Genomic DNA, 22,263 nt, shown 5'->3' with positions numbered 1-22,263 from the left:
AGTAGATCGGTTGTGGACGGCGTCCACTTTAAGGTAACATGGTCAGTCCTAAACAAAGAAAAAGAAGAATTTCACAACCTAGATGGAATTAGACTATCCATCGTGAAAGGTTGCAATGTCAGTCCTCATATTTCTAAGCCTTACTGAAATAAGATGACATTAGTGTGGTATAGCACTGAACGGATCTAAAAGCAAGAATTGTCCTTGGGCTATCTACTGAAAGGCGAGGTCTTGATAAATATTTGTTTCTTAATCAATGTAGGTTAGCATTGAGCATACGGTATTGATTATGCATTACTTTGACTTATCAAACGGTGCGGGTTTTTCGTAACCCAATAATCTTGATATATTGGGTAGTGGTGATTAATATCTAGCGGTGTTAGGATTGCTATTATGTTGAATCGTGCGCGAGGTGAGTCTCGTTTGATAATGTCCTCAAGAGGAGCGCGAAACAAGGTTTTATTATTCGGAACCTAGCTAGTTGGAGTTTGATTACTCTATGAATAATAAATAAGCGTTTCATGCAAAGTCCACTCTTGGAATTAACAAGAAATTAATTAATTAAGTCCATAGCAGACATTAATTAATTAATGGACATTTTTATCTTAAGCGCGGGAAATGAAAGTTAAAATGGAAACCTGGATTACTTATAATTTCGGATTTGAATGGGGAGAGTTCAATATTACTTCTGTAGTGATTGCTCGTAATATTCCAATTAAAGCTTATATTAAATTGTGGGTTCAATTTAATTAGTAAAAAGTAAATTGGATGAGCCATATCCAAAACCTTCCATAGATCCCTGTCTAGGCCCAAAAGGAACTTTATATAAATAGGAGAATAAATGAGACAAAAATCATAATTTTATATAGCCAAAATTTCGTCCCCCCATATAGAGTAGGGTTCGAAATTTTCATCTCCTCATAGGAGTAGAATTTTTGTCTTCTTTATTTAAGTCCTAGTATTCCGGTGAGATCAGCCCACACTGATATCGGAGTACAGTTCGGGAACCAGAGAGAAGATTCGTGGTCTAGTATTCAAAGCGTCACGTGGAGAAGCTGCTAGCCATCTTCAATTCTATGGAGAATTAATTAGGTATTATTTCTGCTCCGTAGAAAAGCATGTTTTAGGTTTCAATAATCTTAAAGCATGATTAATTCAAGTTATGAGCATGATACATATGAGAATTACGCGAATAGATTTTGTCTAAATAATATGCTAAATAGATCTGATTATTATATGATTTATTTGCTCAATTAATAATTGTTAAATTATGATAATCCCACGACTGCAACGCTTCCGCTGTCTGTTCCTTCATTGTTATCCTACGAGTTACGTACTACCTAATATAGTAATATGCACATTGCAATATGAACCCAAATAGTCATATCGTCTAATAAAAAAGGTTCAACCGCATGTAAGCTATAGAAATTATTTTAAATCTGTGAAGCATACACAAATATACTGTTGGAAGCCGATAAAATGTTCCAACTTCCAGAATTTGTTAGGAATAATATTTGAATTACTCATGCAATTTTATTTTAATTGTCTCACAACGTGTACAGCACAAAGACTAAGGTGGAATTAAACGAGTCAACACCTGGTCCAAGAAATTAAAAATGGGCTTGGGGATTTTATTCTTAGCTCCAATTTACTCGCTAAAATCAGTCCACTTGATTTGGGCCATATACCCGGCCCAGAATATTGTTTGTAAACATTGTTCCACATGCTAATTTCACATAACTTCATTTTCTAGATATGAAGTCCTAATCGATGTTTTTTTTTTTTTTTTTAAAAGGATTGTCAATGGTTCCCCATCTACCTCCTGTTGAATTCGAGTTATGGCTAGTTGTCGGCCAACTTCCAGAGCTGGGTAATGGCAAGTTATGGCTAGTTGCCGGCCTAGAGCTGGGTAATGCTAGTTAACTTGCCAGGTCCACAGGGAAAATTAATCTCAGGTTGCGCCTCTCAGAGATCGAACTCGTGACATCCAGGATATGGCCTTGCCCCTTTACCGCTACTAATCGAATGTTAAAATTAACATTCTATGCTAGAGTAAAATACAAAAATGTTCTAAAGATTTTAGTTTGCATATTATGAGAAGTTTTTGGAATTTGCCCTTCACGTATTCGAAATCCTATCCAACTATTTAGAACCTTTTTTAGACTAAAATACCCTCCATCATCAGAGGGCATTTTAGTAAACTCAAATTGTATTTGCTAAATTTGGTTGTGGGCCTTTTGATTAAAAGACCACACACGTGCAAAGTCCAAACCCCAGAGAATTCTCTTGATTTTTTTTCCAATGACGCCGAATTTGCAATTCTTGATGTCAAGTTCATGTTTTATAGAGAAGAAGATTGCTGCATTCAGATTCTGCTGACCAACTTGAAAAATGACAGCAAAAATGTTTTTTCCAGAGCAGAAATAACAATTAACACTATCTACCAAATCTACAACCCTACAAAGAGCTCTGCCACAAGCGTCTCTTTACAAGATGAAGAAATGAACAATTTTCAATAGAGAGAATTTACTTACACTACTACTGAGGCATAATTGACATGGACCTTGTAAGACCAAGCGACTTGAGGGCAGATTCGGGGAAGGGCTGTGTACCCGGCATCCACAAATTTCCGTTATGGGGCATCAATAACTGATGCTGGCTGCCCTTTGCTGCATCTTCCCCATCGTTAGAAGCAGAAACTTCTTTCTTCGTCTTCACATATTCGAAGAACTCAGCAACTTGACTAGCATACCTTCACCAGTAACAATTTTACGCAACAAAATGAGATGGTATAGATTTTCGCCATTAATTGAAATGAATATAACAATGCAGCCAGTGAATGTAAATGAAACATTTTTTCAGAGTTGTGCACTTAATCTATATTTGCAACATTCAACCAGAAGCAATGATCAGTAACAAATCCAGAGCAGAGAAGAGGGAAAGGGAAAGATAAACATACTCTCGCTTTGCCTCGATGTCTTTGCTGAAATCAATATCCGGTTCACAGTCGAGAACCAAAGCAGGGATCTGTTAATTGCAAAAGTAAGGTAAGTTGAAAGATTAGAGATGTTGAAACAATCACAACAGGATGAAGCGCAATACCTTTTGGATGCTCGGGTGCATATGGCCACCATCCAGATAGAACACCTGATCCTTTATCTTTGGATGTACGGACCAATCAATGTCATCAGGTACATTGCTTACTGACAATACTCCATGATTTCCAGTTTGGAGAGGGAAAAGCCAGCTTTCGTGCTTTTCGTGCAGGTCTTGCAGATATTTAAGGGAGACTCCGCCTTCCTCTGCTCTCTTGCGCATCATCATACGCTTATGGCAAGTACCGGGACTTGCTCTAAGGTAGATAAAGCCATCAGGAATAAGACCGGGCAAACTTGAAACAACAGGATCAAACCACGAGTCGTAGATACTGATCTCCATCTCATTCATCCACTTGGCCTCATGAACAGCTCTCACAAAGACCTTTGCATGACGAGAGTTGAGACATGTACATCAGCAAACAAGAAATTATGCATCGTATTACTAATAAATTAGCACGACCCTTCTCTCATTATTTTTTTATACGTTTAGAGGACAGTAGATAGCAGATACATCCTTTATTGCATTAACAATTCCGACACATGAAAAAATCACAAACAACATGAACAGCAAAATGCATAACTAATAAGCTAAAAAGCATAATACATGACACTTTTCTGATAAGCTTGTGATGCTAAACCACTGTGGTAGGAATGCTTCAAGCTAAAAAGCTAGTAAAAAAAGACCATCCACACTCGTCTCATACTTTATAATCTGCATATACGAATAAAACAGAGTGAAATCTTACCATTCTATCAGTGAAAACACTCCTTTCCATGAGCCTGAGGGGCTTAACACTGCCTGATGACTCCCTCTCCTGCATAACTCGCGTGACAAACACATAGTTCTGGAACGTATAGGCATATCTCTCCGGCTCAGCATAAAAAGCATCCAATATGTTGAAGTGGTCCGCACCAATATTCTGCCACTTGTCAATTGGCTCAGGAACAACCTCCACAATATCCCTAAGCTCGAGTGTTTCATTAGCTATTCTCTGCAAGAAGGTAGTCTTCCCGACACTAATATTTCCTTCGACACAGAGAGTGATCCGCTTCTTTTGAGCTGGCCTCACACCACCATCCTTCAGCTCTTCATCCACACTTTCCTTGATAAACGTTGTTATACTTTCAGCATGGTTCTTGTGTATGATACCCACCGAACTCCGCAGGAACTCCACCATTTTCTCACTGGATTTCCCAGAAAACTGCACCACAGTTGCACATGTTCAAGCACGAAGCCAACAAATTTTGTTTGCTTAAGCCATTTATTTACGAAATTAAATTTTAACCAAAAACATACTCCCTCCGTCCCAAGTTGCTTGAGTTGTATAAAGGCCAAAAACAAGACATCTAACCTTACTTATTCTCTCTTTTTTCTCCTACTTTATTCATTTGTCTACTTTACTTTATCTCCAGTTAACTCACTAATTTTGGAGAAACAAAATTTGGAACATTCATAAGCAAATTACAGTACTGAAAACAAATGAATCTCAGGAAAAAATAGCAATTAAACAAGACAGTAATAATCGGTGAAAATTTTCGATACCTTATCTTTATAGAGCTGTTTAAGCTGTGCGACGCCGTCAAAGCCCTTGTCCACGAGCTTCCGCAGATTCCTGGGCCCGACTCCAGGTATTGTGAGCAAATCCGGATTCCCAGCCACGGAGGTTCTCTGCATATTCGAGTTGGCAGAGCACGTAGTTATCGATGCCCTATGCGGCGTTGTTTTCCAAGGGGCGGCGGCGGCGGAAGAGAAGTTGTGAGGGCAGCGGAGAGCGGCGGTGAAAGGAGACATGAGGTTGAGTTGTTTGGCGGCGGAGGAGAGAGGAGTGTTAGCGGATAAAAAAGAGGGGCTTCGGCGCAGCACCTTCTGCATAACTGTGGTGCATCTCACGTGTAATTTCTATACGAATCTGTATGTATTTCTCAGAGAATTCAAGAATCGTACGGTCGTTGGCGGGAGATGTTGTGGTAAGGGTTTTTGGGGGCTTGAGTCAGGGTTTTTGGGAGACAAAATGATGTCACCACCCCCAAATACACTAGGGGCTGGATCCCCTGCTATGCACAGGGCTGTGCTATTATGCACACACACGTCAAATTTATTTATAATAACAAATATGAATATTTTAACATTATTATTTAACAATGGGAGAAACAGCAGCCCCCTGCTGTGCTATCAATCACGGCGGGGAATCCAAATCCAATACACTATTAGACAATGTTTTAAAAATCGTATCGGCTGGCGAACCGGGGTCATTACCGGTTCACTGGTTCAACCGGTTCACTGGTCGAACCATTGGTTGAACCGGAATATATAATAAACACATATATTATATATTATTAAATACATATAATAACATATGTGAATAAAAATAAAAAAATAGCCTTATAAAACTATAAAAAATGAAATATTTGGGGAGTGCAATCAAGATTTTTCCACACACTGCCATGCCATGCTTGTCACTTTGTCACTAATACTTGAGAGTTCAAAAACCAAAATACATGAGACCAATAGCTACATAAGTCTTGCAAAATACACAAATCTTTAACAAAATATATGAGTTTATCAAAATACCAAACTACTAACTCAGAACAAAATACTTATCATATCAATCACTTTCATTTCCAGCATCAAGATTAAGGCAACTAATATCACAAAAATCATCCTTGAGGCTACTAGTATTTCCATTATCAAAAGTTTAATGATTTAGTATAAGAATATTTAGTGTTTATATTTTCCCAAGATGGCCTTGTGGTGGAGTGGTTTAACTTCTACTAATTAGAGTGGAGGTCACGAGTTCAACCCCTCTCAACAACAATTTTAAAAATTTTGGAAAAATAAAAATAAAAAACCGGTTTCCGGTTCGCGGTCGGACTGATCCGACCGGCCGGTTCAAATGGTTCTTAACGGTTCAACAGCACACTGGTTTAAATAGGTGAAGCGGACCGGCCTATCTACCGGTTCGTGGTCGGACCGGTCGAACCGGCCGATCCGGTCCGATTTTTAAAACATGGCTATTAGGCCATCCACGAATATTACTATTCATCTCAATTTTTGTTTAGCATCTCCCTCTGTCTATGAATAGAAGTCTCATTTCTTTCCGTCACGAGTTTAAAAAAATATTAAGAACAGTGTGGGTATAAGAAAGTTAGTGGAAGTTTAAAATGATATGTGAGTAAAATAAGTTAGGGGAATGTGAGGTCTCTTTACCATTTATAGTACTTCCTCCGTCCTACAAAAGATGTCACACTTTCCTTTTTAGTTTGTCCCACAAAAGATGTCACATTTCTCTTTTTGGAAAAAGTTCTCTCTCACATGAATATAAAAATTATATTTTCTCTCTCCATTTAACACATAAAACAAAACCTCCTAAAATCTCGTGTCGTCCAACAAGTGTGACATCTTTTGTGGGACGGAGGGAGTAATTATGAACCGAGACTCTTATTCGCGGACGGAGGGAGTAACATGTTGTAATCAGGCACGGGGGTGCATCTCTCGGTCTGGTCGTGTTGTGCTTCTCGGCAACTCGGTTCCAAAACATCCTGAACTTTTAGTTGTTGCTGAGGATGAGGTCTTCCGACACGTCGATGTAGATGTGCGCCAAATATAATGATTCCTTTGAGATGTAACTCTGCGACCCTTGCCCTTGCCGCTCTCCGAGTTTGGCTCCATATCACTCACCTTGTAGTCATTAGTATTCATCACCGCTGACAGTTGGAACAGGCTGTCGGTCGACCCTGTCAACAAATAAAGGTGGCTATCTAGTTCTATTTCATATTCTGTCGGTCTTGTGGATCCCTATCCTTTGAACGAACAAACTCATCCATTTGTTATTGCGCATTCATGTTGAAACGGAAAATAGCTTTGTTTGTATCCATTTAGAATATAAAATGAGAGAAAGAATAAGGGATTCACTGCAACACTCTCGGCAGTGTTGAAACTTAACTTTTTTTTTTAAATTCCTATTTTTATTTGTTAAAATTATTTTTTCAATATAAAACTTCAATTTTAATATTATAAGAATTATTGAAAAATTACGTCACAATGGCCCATATTTAAAATAAGACCCATGAATTGATAGATGAATATATTTGATGATTCTCTTGTAATATTGTATCCTCTTCGTTTTGATGATATATCTTGTAATATTGTATCCTCTTCGTTTTGATGATATATATGGGATGAGGGACCTACTCAACCCTCCACCGTGAAGGTGTTAGAAGGAAAAAAAAAAAAACCTCTAACAAGACGCATGAATTGTTAGATGAATTAGTAGTAGTACTTATTTTCCTCCAATGTGGAACGAACTCTTTGTTTAGGGCATCCATAATGGGACGCCCTAAGCGACGCCCTATACACCGCCACGTCAGCATTTTATCCTCCTCCTATTCCACCTGCAGTGGGGCGGACTATAGCCCGCCATAAGCGACGCCCTAAGCATTTTATCTATTATTTGAATATTTAAATACTTCAAAATTTGGAAAAATAACTTAATTTCATTAAAATTCAAACATTACAATACGAAATAAAAAAACTACAATTTCTCAACGGCGGCGGTTGCGGTTCCAAACTTCTTCAATCATGTCGGTCATGAGCTGAGTATGGTCTTGTTGGTTGCGCATTGAGGCCTGTCGCTGTAGAACCGCACCGAAACCAGTCGGTAATCATCATCATCCACCCAATCGGTGACATGTCCACGTTCTTGTTCGACTATCATGTTATGCATGATGATGCACGCATACATGACGTCGGCGATGACTTCCTTGTACCAGAAACGCGCCGGACCTTTCACGATTGCCCACCGCGATTGGAGCACCCCAAAAGCCCGCTCCACATCCTTCCGCGCGGACTCCTGCTTTGCCGCAAACAAGACTCTCCTCTCACCAATTGGGCAGCTGATCGTCTTCAAAAAAACAGGCCACCTTGGGTATATGTGATCGGCCAAGTAGTACCCCATATGATGTGTGCGGTCGTTGGCAGTGAACTGAATGGCCAGACCGCGACCCCTGCACTGATCGGCGAATATGGTGGATGAGTTGAGGACATTGATGTCGTTGTTCGACCCGGCTACACCAAAGTAGGCATGCCAGATCCAGAGGCGGTGGTCAGCGACGGCTTCTAGGATCATCGTCGAGTGGCTACCCTTGTAGCCGCTAGTAAATTGGCCTCTCCAGGCCGTCGGGCAGTTCTTCCACTGCCAGTGCATACAGTCGATGCTCCCTAGCATCACAGGGAAGCCGTGCACCGTCTCGTGCATCCGCATCAGGCTCTGGCAATCATCAGCAGTCGGGCGTCGCAAATATGTGTCGCCAAAAGCCTCCACAACTAACTTACAAAAAGTCTTGAGACATTCGCGGCCAGTTGTCTCCCCGACGTGGAGGTACTCGTCGAACATATCCGTTGTTGTGCCGTAGGCCAACTGGCGGAACGCAACCGTGCACTTCTGCAACGGCGTGGCCGGGTCTGCCGATCCCGTCTTCCCGATACTGGAAGTACTCATCACGTCCCTCCAACATGTGCACAATGCGGAGAAAAAGATCTCCGCTCATTCTAAAACGTCGGTGAAAAACATTCGGGGCCCACCTTGGATTCTCGGCAAAATAATCTGCGAACAGACGTTCGTGCGCTACGTCGTGCTCGCGGGGGACAAATGTCCGACGTCGTATCGGGCGGGGGACCCGCGCCTCCGCCGCCGCCTGCTCCCGCTGCATTTGTGCCAAGCATTCCGCCTTGGCTTCATTAACGGCATCGAACAAGGCTCGAGTCAAGGCCTGTCTTCAGCCATCCGATGTACTCAAATCGTAGTCGCCGGGATTCATTTTTTAGACGTTGAGAGAGAATAATTGAAGAGAAATTGAAGAGATGTGAAATTGGAGTGTGTGAAATGGTAGTGAATAGTAGTGTTTAAATAAGAAATTTTTTTTGAAAAAAAAAAAAAAAAAACGAAACGCGTTCCCATCGTCCGCGTCGTCCAAAGTGGCAGACGATGCGACGGACGATGGGTATCCTCATCGCATCGTCCGCGGACGATGGGTTAACCATCGTCCGCGATGCTGTAGTGGCGGACGATGCGACGGACGTCGCATCGTCCGCCCCATTGCGGATGCCCTTAAATAGGAGTGAGAAAAAGTGGTTGAGTGTATCAATTGGAGAGAGAAAGTTAAAAAAAAAAATATATCAATTTTAGTTGGGACAAACTAAAACGTGTCATCTTAAATGGGACGAAGGGAATACTATTTTAGTAATTAATAAAACGCATTTGTGTAAGTAACAACTTTCTTACTAATCATTTTTAAGATTGATGATTAATAGTGTACTTTCATATTTTTATTTCTTTATCCATATATCTTATATACTTTTTTATTCTATTAAATATTTAAGATTGATGATTAATAGTGTACTTTCATATTTTTATTTCTTTATCCATATATCTTATATACTTTTTTATTCTATTAAATATTAAATTCTGTAGAATTTTTGTATATTTTTATCTTTAATAATTATTTTCTTATGAGTATTTTTTAAGATTAACGATTTCATATACAAAATCGATGTGCCCAAGCTTTGAAGATTTTAAAAATCAATTATAAAAATGATTTATAATTACTTTTAAATATTCAAGAATTCTTACCTAATCTTTTGTTGTTTTATGACATTATTAATAAGAAGTAGTAACTACTAATCATCAATGTTAAAAAAAAAATTATGGAGTATATAAGTATTAAACATAACATAAAAAAATTCTAGATAAAATAATAATGAAATGAACTAATAATTATATTCTACATTATATAAAGCTTCTTAATAAACAACATTATAATAAAATCAAATGTGACGTCAACCTCTTCATTTTAGACAAAAATTTTATGACTTTTGAAAATACAAAATACTATAATTGACCTTTGACATAAATAATCTATATTGAAAATTTTACAATGTACTTTGAGATTATCAACAAATAAATTAATAGAGTACTAACAAAATTAACGGAATTCATAAATCAATAATTCTTTGATAAAATAGATTAAAGTACTTCCAAATAATGAAAAAGTCAACCACACTTCAAATATATAATTATTAAAAAAATTCATGTAACTAATTAAAAAAATATTTATATTTACTAATGAAAATTTATAAATAATGATCAAAACATTCATTTATCAAAATAGAATAATAATATCATAAAACAATAAATTATTACTCCTGAATTATAATTTTATAAAATAAATAATAAAATTCAACACTCAAATTAAACTCTATTCAATTGAAAAGAATATCAATTTACAAAATTATAAACCAAAATCTTAATTTCAGAATCCATACTATAAGCCCAAACAACATACATAAATCAATATTCCTCAAGCCTTAGAGAAAAAATATGGCAGTATGACGTGATATGCCCCACTAATAATTTTTTGACATGTGAATCTGAAATTCAATCGAAAAGAACTTATTTTTCAAATTCATGTTTCAGTTTTGAAGCATTCGACCTAAAATGGTTTTCATTTCAATTGAATACTCACTTGTATGTTTTTTTCAGTATTAAAATAAATTGGAAATTCAACTCTTTGCTAGTAGAAAATTTATAAATTTCATGTGTTAGCCTTTGATATCTGGTGTGGAGATTGATGCCTAGCCTTTGCCAATAGCTCGAATAGTGAAAGAGTCAGTAGAAAAAGTTTATATAAACTAGAGAAATTGTGAAATCTTGTATTTTCTGACTTGAGTGTTGATTTGGGGGTTTAGGGTTAGGGGAGGGGATTGGAGGATCATATCAATATTCAATACTCCCTCCGTTTTTTAAAAATAGCAACTCTTTTCATTTTAGTCCGTTCTGTCAAAATTACAACTTTCAAACTTTCTATTTTAGGAAATCTTTACGCCCCTCTACGTCAATTTATTTACCACTCATACCACTTCAAAAATACATTATGAAGCCCATTTAACTGTCCTGAATAATACATATTCAATGTTTCAACACCACATTACAATTATTTATTTTGAACAGATAAATAGCTGCACTTTGCTAAAATCAAGTTTGCAAGATGGTGAAAAGTTTGACACTCTCAAATCATCGAGGAAGCCATTTTCCCCACCATCGAGTAGAAGGTGGCGTCAGAAGCTCAAGCATCGCCTCCTTCTCCTTCGGAGTCAATGGGACTCCTCGGTCGAGGTCTAGGGCCATGATATGCACGCTGTTCTTTCGCCTGTATCTCTTGAATGCCCATATCAACACAGCGCCACCAGTAAGTGTAAGCTGTTTTCAGATTTTGCATAATCGACAACATTAGTGAGGTAATTGGGGAGACGAACGTAAATTTCAGAGTGCGTCATGCTACTAACCGGTGCCAGCCATATAGCCGCTGTTTGTATATCGAATTTTGGTGTATAAAGCACTGTCTCTCCAAAATCTTCCTCCAGCTTCTTGTAGATCTCTTTGTCATTTTTACCAGACCGAATCTCATCTCGTATTAACTTACACAAACAAAGATGCAAGAGATATCAAAATCAAATGTATACACATTACAAAAGCTAGTAGAGAAATGGGATTTGCTGTTTATAGCAGAAGTACCTAAAAGCTGAACCTGGTCAAATAAATGTGTTCCAAATTTATCAGAGTGATCCACAAATGACTGAAAACTTCTCTTTTAGTATAGATTCATCAAATTTGTTTAGATCTAAAATAATAACATACCCCTCATACGATCCCTATATACATAATGATATACATATAAATCAACCTACTTTAAATTACAGGCTTTATCAGAGATGAAGTTCCAGATAGATCATCACAGCTTTCCCATCTCACAATAGCATCTTAGAGAAGAAGAAGCAAAAGCATGGCATGCCTAGAAAGAATGAAATAATAGGCACCTTGTGGAGGAGAATGGCAATGTCAGCTTGCGAGTCTTCAATAGATTGACTACCACATTCAGTGCACCGCACGTTGTGGCTTATATTTCTGGCCCGTGCTTCAACCACTCGATCCTGTCTCACTTCATCCTCATTCTCCATAAACCTTTCACTCCAATGTAACTGCTCTGTGATATGAATAAACAAAGAACACGTGTATTTCAGCTATCATTCAAAACAATTAAATCCAAATTATAGATGCAACCATAACGAAATCTGAGCTATTATGATGTACACACAATCAAGCAGAGGCGAGGACAGAAAAGCCGTCTTTCTCGACCTTCAAGTACAGCTCCAAGAGTAATATTGAATATTGATATGATCCTCCAATCCCCTCCCCTAACCCTAAACCCCCAAATCAACACTCAGTCAGAAAATACAAGATTTCACAATTTCCCTAGTTCATATAAACTTTTTCTACTGATTCTTTCACTATTCAAGCTATTGGCGAAGGCTAGGCATCAATCTCCACACCAGATATCAAAGGCTAACATATGAAATTTCTAAATTTTCTACTGGCAAAGAGTTGAATTTCCAGTTTATTTAATGCTGAAAAAAATACAAGTGCGTATTCAATTGAAATGAAAACCATTCTAGGTCGAATGCTTCAAAACTGAAACATGAATTTGAAAAAAATGTTCTTTTCAATTGAATTTCAGACTCCATACCAAGCTAAACCAGCCAACCAAAATTACTTATACACTTAGAAAACATTCTCCAATTTGTCCTTCTTTCACAACAGAAAATCTTATTCCATAACATAAACAATTCCAATTTCCTATAAGGCCATCTCCAACCGATACTGTCTTAGCAAAATCATCAATAGAAATTCCAATAAATCTAAAGAGGATTAAGGCAGACGATATAATGAAAAACCAAGCGAGTAACTCCCCAAAAATGGTGGGGAGAAAGATGGGAAACATAGGTAAATAGAGAATTTGACTAATTTGTGGAGTAGTACTATTTTGTTTAATTAAGAATTTAGGTTTAATTAATAATTTAGTGTTTAAAACATACTGTATGATCATATGCTTGATCGTTCTGTTAACATCCCTCATTCACTCAAAATTTCCATACTTGATTTTGGAAGACATACAGACGAACCAGGTTCTTATTTGTAGGTTTTAAATGGGCTTTGGGCTGATAATTTTAGTAAATAAAATTAATGGTATATGAATGAATTTGCATATTTATTTAGGATTAGGAGTGGTTGGTTCGATTTTGCTATGGCCGCCGTTGAAGACAATAACCCAAACAAAGCTCTCACCACCACTAGGTTCTCCGAACTCGAATTCGAACTCGAACCGCTACTCTCCCAACCACTGCTCCAAGCTATTTCAGCCGCCGGTTTTGAGTTCTGCAAACCGGTTCAGGCCGCCACCATACCCTGGCTATGCACCCACAAAGACGTTGCGGTCGACGCCGCCACTGGCTCTGGGAAAACCCTAGCCTTCCTCCTCCCCCTAGTTGAAATTCTCCGCCGCGCCGCCCCTCCCAAACCCCACCAGGTCTTCAATTTTACTCTATTATTGTACAATTCCTTCTCTTTTTATTTACTACTACTACTACTACTACTATATGATAAAAAGCAGATTTATTTCTCAGACTTACTGAATTGATTATTTGAAGGAGTTGTTCGTACTGCAATTCGTGTTAAAATGCACTTCTTTCCATTCTTGTAGAAAGAAAAAGCTTGCAACTTTAAGAGCCAAAATATTGTTATATTTGAGTGCCTTACGTGTATACAGGTGGTGGGAGTAGTAATTTCTCCAACTAGGGAGTTGGCATTGCAGATATTTAAAGTTGCAGAGCCATTTATTGCGACATTGTCAAATGTTAGACCAATGCTATTAGTTGGAGGAGCTGAAGTGAAAGCTGATACCACTAAAATTGAAGAGGAAGGTGCTAATTTGTTAATCGGGACGCCTGGAAGGCTTAGTGATATAATGGAGCATATGAAAATGCTGGACTTTCGAAACCTTGAGGTTCGTTTAAGTTGCCTGTCTTTTTGGAAGTAATTGTATACCTCTTTTTGTTTCTTATCTGTAAATCACGTTAGCTCTATGTTGGCATATTCTGTATCAATATTCAATGTGATTAAGATGCTTTGTCATTTTCTAGCTCTGTCAATTTAGATGCACCTGTAAATTATTCTTTATATATTGTTTAACTCTTTTAGATTCGGTCTTCTTTTTCCTACTGGAGGTTTTTTCTTAGTGGGTTTTGTCTAAAGGTTCTAAATTCTAATAAGGTGCTGGCTCGTTGATTTTCCATTCGTGATTTCCTGGCTGTTTTAGGACTCTCTTTGGCTTTTTGGATCTTTTGTACACTCTACTCATTTCCTTAGCTCTTGATAAAAATCTTGGTTATTACATTGATTTTTTGTGTTATTATTTAATTCAACATGTTTTTTTCAAATATTATCTGGATGTGCTAATCTTTATAAGCAAAACTGAATGGTAAAGAAAGCTTTATTTTCTGCAAGAGGTTTAATAACTGATTTTTCTTTGGTTTTAGTGGTATCTGTGAGGTCAGTCAAATTTATTGTAGATATTCTTCTTCTGTAACCAGGCTATTCTGGTTCTGTGTTTAGTTGAAAGTTTGTGGATAAGATTATTGTGATTAATGATGACTTTTATTTCCCCATTTGTTCTATTGTTAGTTGATGTTGGTGGTGAAATTATTTGGTGTTCTTTTTGCCACCATTATTTCTCATTTGCAAACTGTCACTATCTGAATCATTTCCCTTTTATGCATTGTAATGTTACTTGTTTAAACTTGTGAAACAGATATTGATTCTGGATGAAGCTGATCGGTTGTTAGACATGGGATTCCAGAAACAGGTAAGTTCAATCATATCTCGCTTACCAAAGCTTCGGAGGACCGGCCTTTTTTCAGCTACTCAAACTGAAGCAGTTGAAGAGCTAGCCAGAGCAGGATTAAGGAATCCTGTGAGGGTAGAAGTGCGATCCGAAATAAAAAGACCAAAGGATGTAACCTCTTCACAGCAAATTGCCTCTTCTAAAACTCCTTCAGGGCTCCAAATGCAGGTTTTCATCATTTTAATCATGCTGCCTCGCTCATTTCAAGATCCAGATCATAAATGATGCTTAATCACATGAACTGATATTTGTACTTGTTTCCATGGTTCCCTGACTCTACAGTATTTTCAGTGTGAAGCAGACCAGAAACCTCAACAGCTCATTGATCTTCTCCTAAAAAACAAAGCCCAGAAAATAATTATGTGAGTGGTGATACAGTTTTACATTTTGAAACTGCAGTACTCTTTTATAAGTTGCTTCAGCTGAAATAAGTTCTCACTTCTCATACACGCATTGTATTTCCTTTCTTCTGCAGCTATTTCATGACTTGTGCCTGTGTTGATTACTGGGGAGCTGTACTTCCACGACTTTCCTTATTGAAAGGATTCTCTCTGATCCCTCTTCATGGAAAGATGAAGCAGGTAGTTTTTAGTATGGAAAAATCTTAGGAAGCTTATACATTGACTAAGCATTCCTCTGACACTATATTATGCATGCAGGCTGCAAGGGAGAAGGCATTATCATCATTTACATCTCTTTCAAGCGGCATTCTTCTTTGCACTGATGTAGCAGCCCGAGGGCTTGACATTCCTGGTGTTGACTGCATTATACAGGTAGCTACTGACTACTGAATACTGACTTTTTATCTCAAGTTCAGCTATTTGACACAATGAAATGGCTTTGAAATTGGTTCGACACTTCCATAAATGGATGTTATGACATGTTAATTTCAATCTTAACATTATTATTTATGCTAAAAGATATAACATGGTTATAGATTTTGTCTTAAATTTAAAGCTGACACTGATATTTTGAGTTGTTCATTTTTCTTGTACAGTATGACCCCCCACAGGATCCTAATGTGTTCATACACAGAGTTGGCCGAACTGCCCGAATGGGACGACAAGGAACTGCTATTGTGTTCTTGTTACCAAAGGTTTGATACTGCAGAACAGCATAGCTACTTCTTTTATTGGCAAACTGCTGCACCATTGATTTTGTGTTCATAGAACTCATCTCTGATTAACAGGAGGAGGCATACATTGAATTCCTCAGGATAAGGAGAGTTCCACTCGAAGAGAGACAATGTTCGGATGAGGCTCCCGATATCATACCCCAGGTAAATACCTTTATGCTGACATTATCCATTATTCTTTGCACTGTTCTTTTTCCAGTAGAGTAATTTGTGCTTCTCATGGATGGAGCATGTGAGTTTGCTTGTACAAGTTAGGCCAATTGTTTTTGCTAGTCTGCCTCTTCTTCTGTCCCTTGTCCCAGAGCCTTTCGATACACTCCTGGCCGCTGATTAGGGAGGTTTTTCTCTCACATAATAATTAGTTTGTTTCTCTAATTAGCGAATCAATAACTTTCCAGATACGTTTAGCAGCCAAAAAGGACCGTGAAATTATGGAGAAAGGAGTCAAGGCCTTTGTATCTTATGTTCGTGCTTATAAAGAACACCAATGTTCTTTTATCTTCAGGTTGTTAAATTGTTGCCCTTATCCAAGATATTAATTGTATAATTAGTCAGTTCTCGTTAATTGCTCTGATATGCAGGTGGAAAGATCTTGAAATCGGGAAGTTGGGGATGGGATATGGACTGTTGCAGCTCCCAGCGATGCCTGAAGTAAGGCACTACTCTCTATCCACCCAAGGTTTTGTTCCCGTTGAAGATATAAAACTGGAGGATATCAAGTACAAGTAAGGGTTGTTTCGGAAATAATCTTCTTTGCTAATGGTTTCTTTCACCTGAAAATATATGAAGTACGGAGTCAGTAACATTATCCCAAGATGAGCTAGTTTTAACACATAATTGTTTACTTATAAAGTGCATAACTAGATAACTGTTTGCTTATTTCAATATTATCAGAGAAAAGTCTCGGGAGAAGCAAAGGAAGAAAAACCTGGTAGCGAAACAGGCTGCAAAAGAGCAAAAAAAGCAGCAGTCAAAAGCAACGACGAAAGCTTCTAGCTCTGTGGCCACAAGTAAGAAAACAGCCAAACAGAGACGAGCAGTTCAATCAACAGATGATGCAGATGAGTTAGAACGGGATTATCGCCTCCTGAAGAAATTGAAAAAAGGTAGGATCGATGAAAATGAATTTGCAAAATTAACTGGAACAGAGGAATTATGATACTGGGAATAGGAAGGGGTTGTTGCGCGAACAGCTACATACGAATAGTAAGATGATGACGCGGTTTCGTTGAGATGAGGTGACAAGATTAACAATATTTGCAAAAGAGGTTGCGCGAACAGCTACATATGAATAGTAAGATGATTACATCATATCTGAACAACGTGGTTTCGTTGAGATGAGGTGACAAGATTAACAATATTTGCAAAAGGGGTTGTTGCGCGAACAGCTACATACGAATAGTAAGATGATTACATCATATCTGAACAATGCGGTTTCGTTGAGATGAGGTGACAAGATTAACAATATTTGCAAAAGGGGTTGTTGCGTGAACAGTTACATACGAATAGTAAGATGATATTACATCATATCTGAACAACACGGTTTCGTTGAGATGAGGTGACAAGATTAACAATATTTGCAACTGGTGTCAGCTTTGTTTTGTTGATGGTTTGTATCCAGTCATTAGCGGTTCAACTTGAGCTGATAGTTTTTGTAGGAATACTTCCATAGACGTCGGATTTCATGTATCTTAGTTTGTAATTTAGTTGAGAATGGTCATCTATTTTTTACTGCATGCTTTAGTTTTTCCAATTCAAAAGTTGAAAATCAGGTATTTTCATTTTTTTTGGAAGACTCATTTTTCCGTTAATTAGTAATATTTCCATTTTGGGTTTAACTTATCCATGGTTCAATGAAAAATTATTCGTCCAATCTTAAATGTTATTGGTCTTGTTTAAATTGATTGCCCAATTTTGATATTCCTTCTGAGATTTAGGGCATCCACAATGGGACGCCCTAAGCAACGCCCTATGCACTGCCACGTCAATATTTTATCCTCCTCTTATTCCACCTGCAGTGGGGCGGACTAAAGCCCCTCCTAAGCGACGCCCTAAACATTTTATTTCTATTTTGTATTTATATTTTTATGTTTGCAAGTGTAAAAATAAAAATAAACATATAAAAACAACACAATTAAAGGGAAATTCTAAATTTACTTAATTAAAAAAAAGTTACAAAATAAGAAATTAAAAAAAAAACACTAAATACAAAAAAAGGAGGCTAGTCTAGAGAAGTCCCAACTTGCGGCTGAGGCCATCGATCATCCGCTGGATGCCCTCGATTTGAGTCGGGTTGGTCGCCTGCATGAGGGCGGTGTGCGCGTCCAACAACGTCCGGTAGTCGGAGGAAGCCGCCAAATCCGCGTACGCATGGGCCGCAGTCGAAGTCGTGGACGGCGTCGAACTCGGGGTCGGCGACGGGGCCTGGTCAAGCGGCACGGCGGAGGATGATGTGGTTTTGCCCTTGCCCTTGGCAGCCTTGATGCCAGGGGGACGCCGGGAGGACATCGGTGTGCCGGAACTCTCATCATCGAACACCGGACTGTTGAGGTCCATTGGAGACGCGCCGCTATCGCTACTTTTATAATCAGCGAGGGTGCGCTTCGACGCCCTCCTCGCCGCCGCCGTCGATTGGGGAATCACACCACCAACGAACTTCTACTTGTCCCTCAACAGCGCCCAGGATTGGTAGTGCTTGAAATCGCCGTACAATGAAATGTACGACTGCATCGCTTTGTCCCGCACATCCGCGAGACTCTCGCCACTGGCCTGCTCCCTCTCGCACTTCTCGTACTCCCCCGTGAACAAATTTACCTGCTTCTTTATTTGATCTCAGTGCTTGTGGAGCTGCTCCCGTTGGCGCTTGTACACGTACGCCAGCTTGGCCGCGTTGTATTTCTCGGCGATGCGCTCCCAATACGCAGTCACCTTTTGGTTGTTGGCGTACACTGGATCCTCCGAAACATCAATCCAACATCTCGTCAAGACGATGGATTCGGGGTCGGAGTAGTTCGTCATTCCCGGGGCGAACTCTTCACACACCTCCGTGGTAGGCAACTTCTGGGCTCGTGCCTTAGTCCGCTTCTTCTTGGTGGCGGACCCAGATGCAGCGGCGAGGTGCGGCGGCGGAGGAGGGGCGGTGGGGAGAAGGCTCCATGTCGGACAACTCGTACGAATCGGTGCTGAAGTCGGGATCATACTCGGCATTGGTGTCGAATGGCCGATATTCGTCGGGTTCTGTACCCGGCCATCGTGCACCACCGAACATCGGACTATTCAGAGAATCTCCGGAATCCATTTTGCTTGAAATGTAGAAAATGTAATGAATTTGAGAGTGAAGAGTGAAGTGAAAAATGAAGTGAAATGAGAGGAATATATAAGTTTTGAAAATTTAATAAAATTAAAAAAAACGGAAACGCGTCGCATTGTATGTGACCCATCGTCCGCGTCGTCCACAGTTGCAGACGATGAGTATCCTCCACGCATCGTCCACGGAAGATGTATCGAGCACGGACGATGGGTAACCCATCGTCCGCGATGCTGCAGTGGCGGACGATGCGACGAACGATGCATTGTCCGTCGCATCGTCCGCCCCATTGCGGATGCCCTTACACTTTGCAAAGAAATTGACTTTATTTTTAATAATAAGACAAAGCTTTCACATAAACTCTTTAATAAATCTCACTAAACTATTTTTTCATAAAAATCCAAACTAATACTCCCTCTGTCCCACTAGAAATGAAACGTTTTTTCCTTTTTGGTCTGTCCCATTAAAAATGAAACGTTTTTAAAAATGAGAACAATACTCTCTCTACTTTTACTTCTCTCTTACTTTACTCTCTCTTCATTAACTCACAAAACACCACTATATAAAATCTTGTACCGAAAAACAAATGTTGCATATTTAATGGGACGGAGGGAGTACATATTTGAAACATTTGTTTTATATACAGTATATTTCTTTAGTTCTATACTAATGACTCTTAACTTTTATGCCAACTAGTATCACACCCGTGCTATGCACGGACTAAGGTATTTTAAACATTGATTTAAGATTATAAATTAATTTACATGATAACATTAATAACAAATTAACTATGCACGGTCCACTTTATTCTCTTCAAATATGAAATATTTTTTTAAATAATAAAATTATATGAGGTCTAAAATTATAATGTATTTAATAATTAATATCAATGATACATTCGATTAAAGTAGTAATTTTATTAAAATAAAGTTGTGATATACAAATGATGAGTTTATAACAATTTGTGTCACAAATTTGAGATAAGAAAATTTCACTGTATTATATAATGATAATATTGAAAATTGTACATAAATATAGAAAAAAAATCAATGTACATTTCCATATTTTTAATAAATATGACCATAGGGGTGTAATCCGTTGTTAATTTTTCTTAAATTGCTAATTTGATAATTCATCAATGCAATGTATTAAAATGTCAACACGACGATACTGAAATGTCAACGTAAACTTAAGTTGATATTTTAATATATTATATTGACATTGATATTTAAATGTCAACGCAGTTTATTAAAATATCAACACAAATATGTGTTGACATTTTAATGTGATCATGTCGAGATTCGGCTAAAATATAAATACGTGAAAATAATATTGTACGTTATTTTTGTAAAATAGAAAAATAACTCTGACCATGAGACTAAAAAGTAAAGCAAATTTACATCACACAAAACAAAAAAACCTAAGGAATGTATAATTACCACTTCTACTAATGAGATTTAAGATATTATTTATCAAAAGCTATAATTTAAGATTGCACTGGTTAGATACTTTCTAGTCGAGCTTCATTTTCATCGCAATATAGTGACCCTATACACAAAAACCCAAACCTTGAAATCTAAATCCTAAACCCTTAACTTTAAAATATACTCATCATGACCAACAAATGATCCAAATATCAATAAAATTCTCCCTCTATCACAGTTCAATTTTACTTTGTTGATCACTTATTCTATTTTGGTGGTTTTAGATCTGTATTTGATATACTCCATTACACTCGGTCGGCCTACTTGCTAATCCCTACTGATAGTAGATGTTTTTTACCTGAATCTTGGCGGTAAAACTGTTTATATACTCATATCAAGAAAGTGTTTTACAATAGGGCTATGTGAACGGTAAACAAAAAAAAATCTTGCTTGCATTCATTTAAGCATTCATTTAAAATTCCATAAATTTTAAATGTCAACACATTTTATTAAAATGTCACCACAAATATGTGTTGATTAATGTGATTATGTTGAGATTCAGCTAAAATATAAATACGTGAAAAATAATATTGTACATTATTTTTGTAAAATAGAAAAATAACTCTGACCGTGAGACTAAAAAATAAAGCAAATTTACATCACACAAAACAAAAAAACCTAAGTAATGTATAATTACCACTTCTCCTAATGAGATTTAAGATATTATTTATCAAAAGCTATAATTTAAGATTGCACTGGTGAGACACTTTCTAGTCGAGCTTCATTTCATCCCAATATAGTGACCCTATACACTAAAAACCCAAACCTTGAAATCTAAATCCTAAACCCTTAACTTTAAAATATACTCATCATGACCAACAAATGATCCATATATCAATAAAATTCTCCCTCTATCACAGTTCAATTTTACTTTGGTGATCACTTATTCTATTTTGGAGGTTTTAGATCTGTATTCGATATATTCCATTACATTGGGTTGGCCTACTTGCTAATCCTTACTGATAGTAGAAGTTTTTTTACCTGAATCTTGGCTGTAAATATGTTTATATACTCATATCAAGAAAGTGTCTTACAATAGGGCTATGTGAACGGTAAACCAAAAAAAATCTTGCTTGCATTCATTTAAGCATCTATTCACCCAATGGTATTTTTTATTGGAGCCGAAAATTAAATTAAATTATTTATATTTTATTCATATAATTTAATATGCGCATTTAACTTATAATGTACAATTAACGTAACTAAGTAGAAACGTGGTAGAACAATGTAAAAGATTGTGCCACTAAAGTTGCAAGTCAATCAACGTTTAGTTCACTTTTACTACTCAAATCAATCTTCTTGTAATAGGAAAAAAAGCTCAAAACATGTAGTACTATATTATTTATATATTTAAATACCATTATTCCATTTACATTATCATGATTATGCATTTAATTATTTAAATACCATTATTTTCATTAATCTCATCAATTCCAAAAATTAAAA

At 37.5% G+C, this 22,263-nt stretch overlaps 3 protein-coding genes across 4 annotated transcripts; 1 reads left to right on the top strand and 2 right to left on the bottom strand.

Annotated features, from left to right (window-relative positions):
* Window positions 1–2,339: 2,339 nt before the first annotated feature.
* LOC125203782 (uncharacterized) lies at window positions 2,340–5,127 on the bottom strand. Its single transcript, XM_048102224.2, has 5 exons — window positions 4,642–5,127; window positions 3,845–4,300; window positions 3,103–3,480; window positions 2,960–3,027; window positions 2,340–2,752 (listed from the first exon to the last, which is right to left on the bottom strand). The coding sequence occupies exons 1-5, from the start codon at window positions 4,969–4,971 to the stop codon at window positions 2,539–2,541; spliced, it is 1,446 nt and encodes a 481-aa protein (XP_047958181.1). The 5' UTR covers window positions 4,972–5,127; the 3' UTR covers window positions 2,340–2,538.
* A 5,927-nt stretch (window positions 5,128–11,054) lies between these two features.
* On the bottom strand, window positions 11,055–12,138 carry LOC125205252 (cytochrome c-type biogenesis CcmH-like mitochondrial protein). The gene is made up of 3 exons (XM_089059996.1): window positions 11,971–12,138; window positions 11,440–11,571; window positions 11,055–11,353 (listed from the first exon to the last, which is right to left on the bottom strand). The coding sequence occupies exons 1-3, from the start codon at window positions 12,109–12,111 to the stop codon at window positions 11,168–11,170; spliced, it is 459 nt and encodes a 152-aa protein (XP_088916122.1). The 5' UTR covers window positions 12,112–12,138; the 3' UTR covers window positions 11,055–11,167.
* A 962-nt stretch (window positions 12,139–13,100) lies between these two features.
* On the top strand, window positions 13,101–17,762 carry LOC125205255 (DEAD-box ATP-dependent RNA helicase 18-like). Of its 2 annotated transcripts, XM_089061955.1 has the most exons (12): window positions 13,101–13,116; window positions 13,208–13,517; window positions 13,758–13,994; window positions 14,799–15,059; window positions 15,174–15,253; window positions 15,367–15,472; window positions 15,551–15,664; window positions 15,889–15,987; window positions 16,081–16,170; window positions 16,425–16,531; window positions 16,608–16,751; window positions 16,921–17,762. In XM_089061955.1, the coding sequence occupies exons 2-12, from the start codon at window positions 13,236–13,238 to the stop codon at window positions 17,183–17,185; spliced, it is 1,785 nt and encodes a 594-aa protein (XP_088918081.1). In that variant the 5' UTR covers window positions 13,101–13,116; window positions 13,208–13,235; the 3' UTR covers window positions 17,186–17,762. The 2 variants fall into 2 exon arrangements, with proteins under 2 accessions (XP_088918081.1, XP_088918080.1); XM_089061954.1 differs by lacking the exon at window positions 13,101–13,116 and having other exon boundaries at window positions 13,196–13,517; window positions 15,183–15,253.
* The last annotated feature ends 4,501 nt before the right edge of the window (window positions 17,763–22,263 follow it).

Source organism: Salvia hispanica, chromosome 6 (assembly GCF_029641045.1).
Source record: "Salvia hispanica isolate PSC_SH4W2 chromosome 6, Shi_PSC_v1, whole genome shotgun sequence".
Lineage (NCBI taxonomy): Eukaryota > Viridiplantae > Streptophyta > Magnoliopsida > Lamiales > Lamiaceae > Salvia > Salvia hispanica.
Note: the sequence above shows the minus strand (reverse complement) of the source record. Positions and strands in the feature narration are given on the sequence as shown.

Excerpts from the sequence above, each read along its gene's own strand:
- LOC125203782 (XM_048102224.2), bottom strand. The coding sequence starts at position 4,971 with ATGCAGAAGGTGCTGCGCCGAAGCCCCTCTTTTTTATCCGCTAACACT. Across the intron at positions 3,481-3,844 it reads GTGTTTTCACTGATAGAATG|GTCTTTGTGAGAGCTGTTCA; the intron begins GTAAGATTTCAC and ends CGTCATGCAAAG. Across the intron at positions 2,753-2,959 it reads GACATCGAGGCAAAGCGAGA|GTATGCTAGTCAAGTTGCTG; the intron begins GTATGTTTATCT and ends TTACTGGTGAAG.
- LOC125205252 (XM_089059996.1), bottom strand. The coding sequence starts at position 12,111 with ATGGAGAATGAGGATGAAGTGAGACAGGATCGAGTGGTTGAAGCACGG. Across the intron at positions 11,572-11,970 it reads TTGCCATTCTCCTCCACAAG|TTAATACGAGATGAGATTCG; the intron begins GTGCCTATTATT and ends TGTTTGTGTAAG. Across the intron at positions 11,354-11,439 it reads CGGCTATATGGCTGGCACCG|CTTACACTTACTGGTGGCGC; the intron begins GTTAGTAGCATG and ends ATCTGAAAACAG.
- LOC125205255 (XM_089061955.1), top strand. The coding sequence starts at position 13,236 with ATGGCCGCCGTTGAAGACAATAACCCAAACAAAGCTCTCACCACCACT. Across the intron at positions 16,171-16,424 it reads CTCCCGATATCATACCCCAG|ATACGTTTAGCAGCCAAAAA; the intron begins GTAAATACCTTT and ends ATAACTTTCCAG. Across the intron at positions 16,532-16,607 it reads CAATGTTCTTTTATCTTCAG|GTGGAAAGATCTTGAAATCG; the intron begins GTTGTTAAATTG and ends TCTGATATGCAG.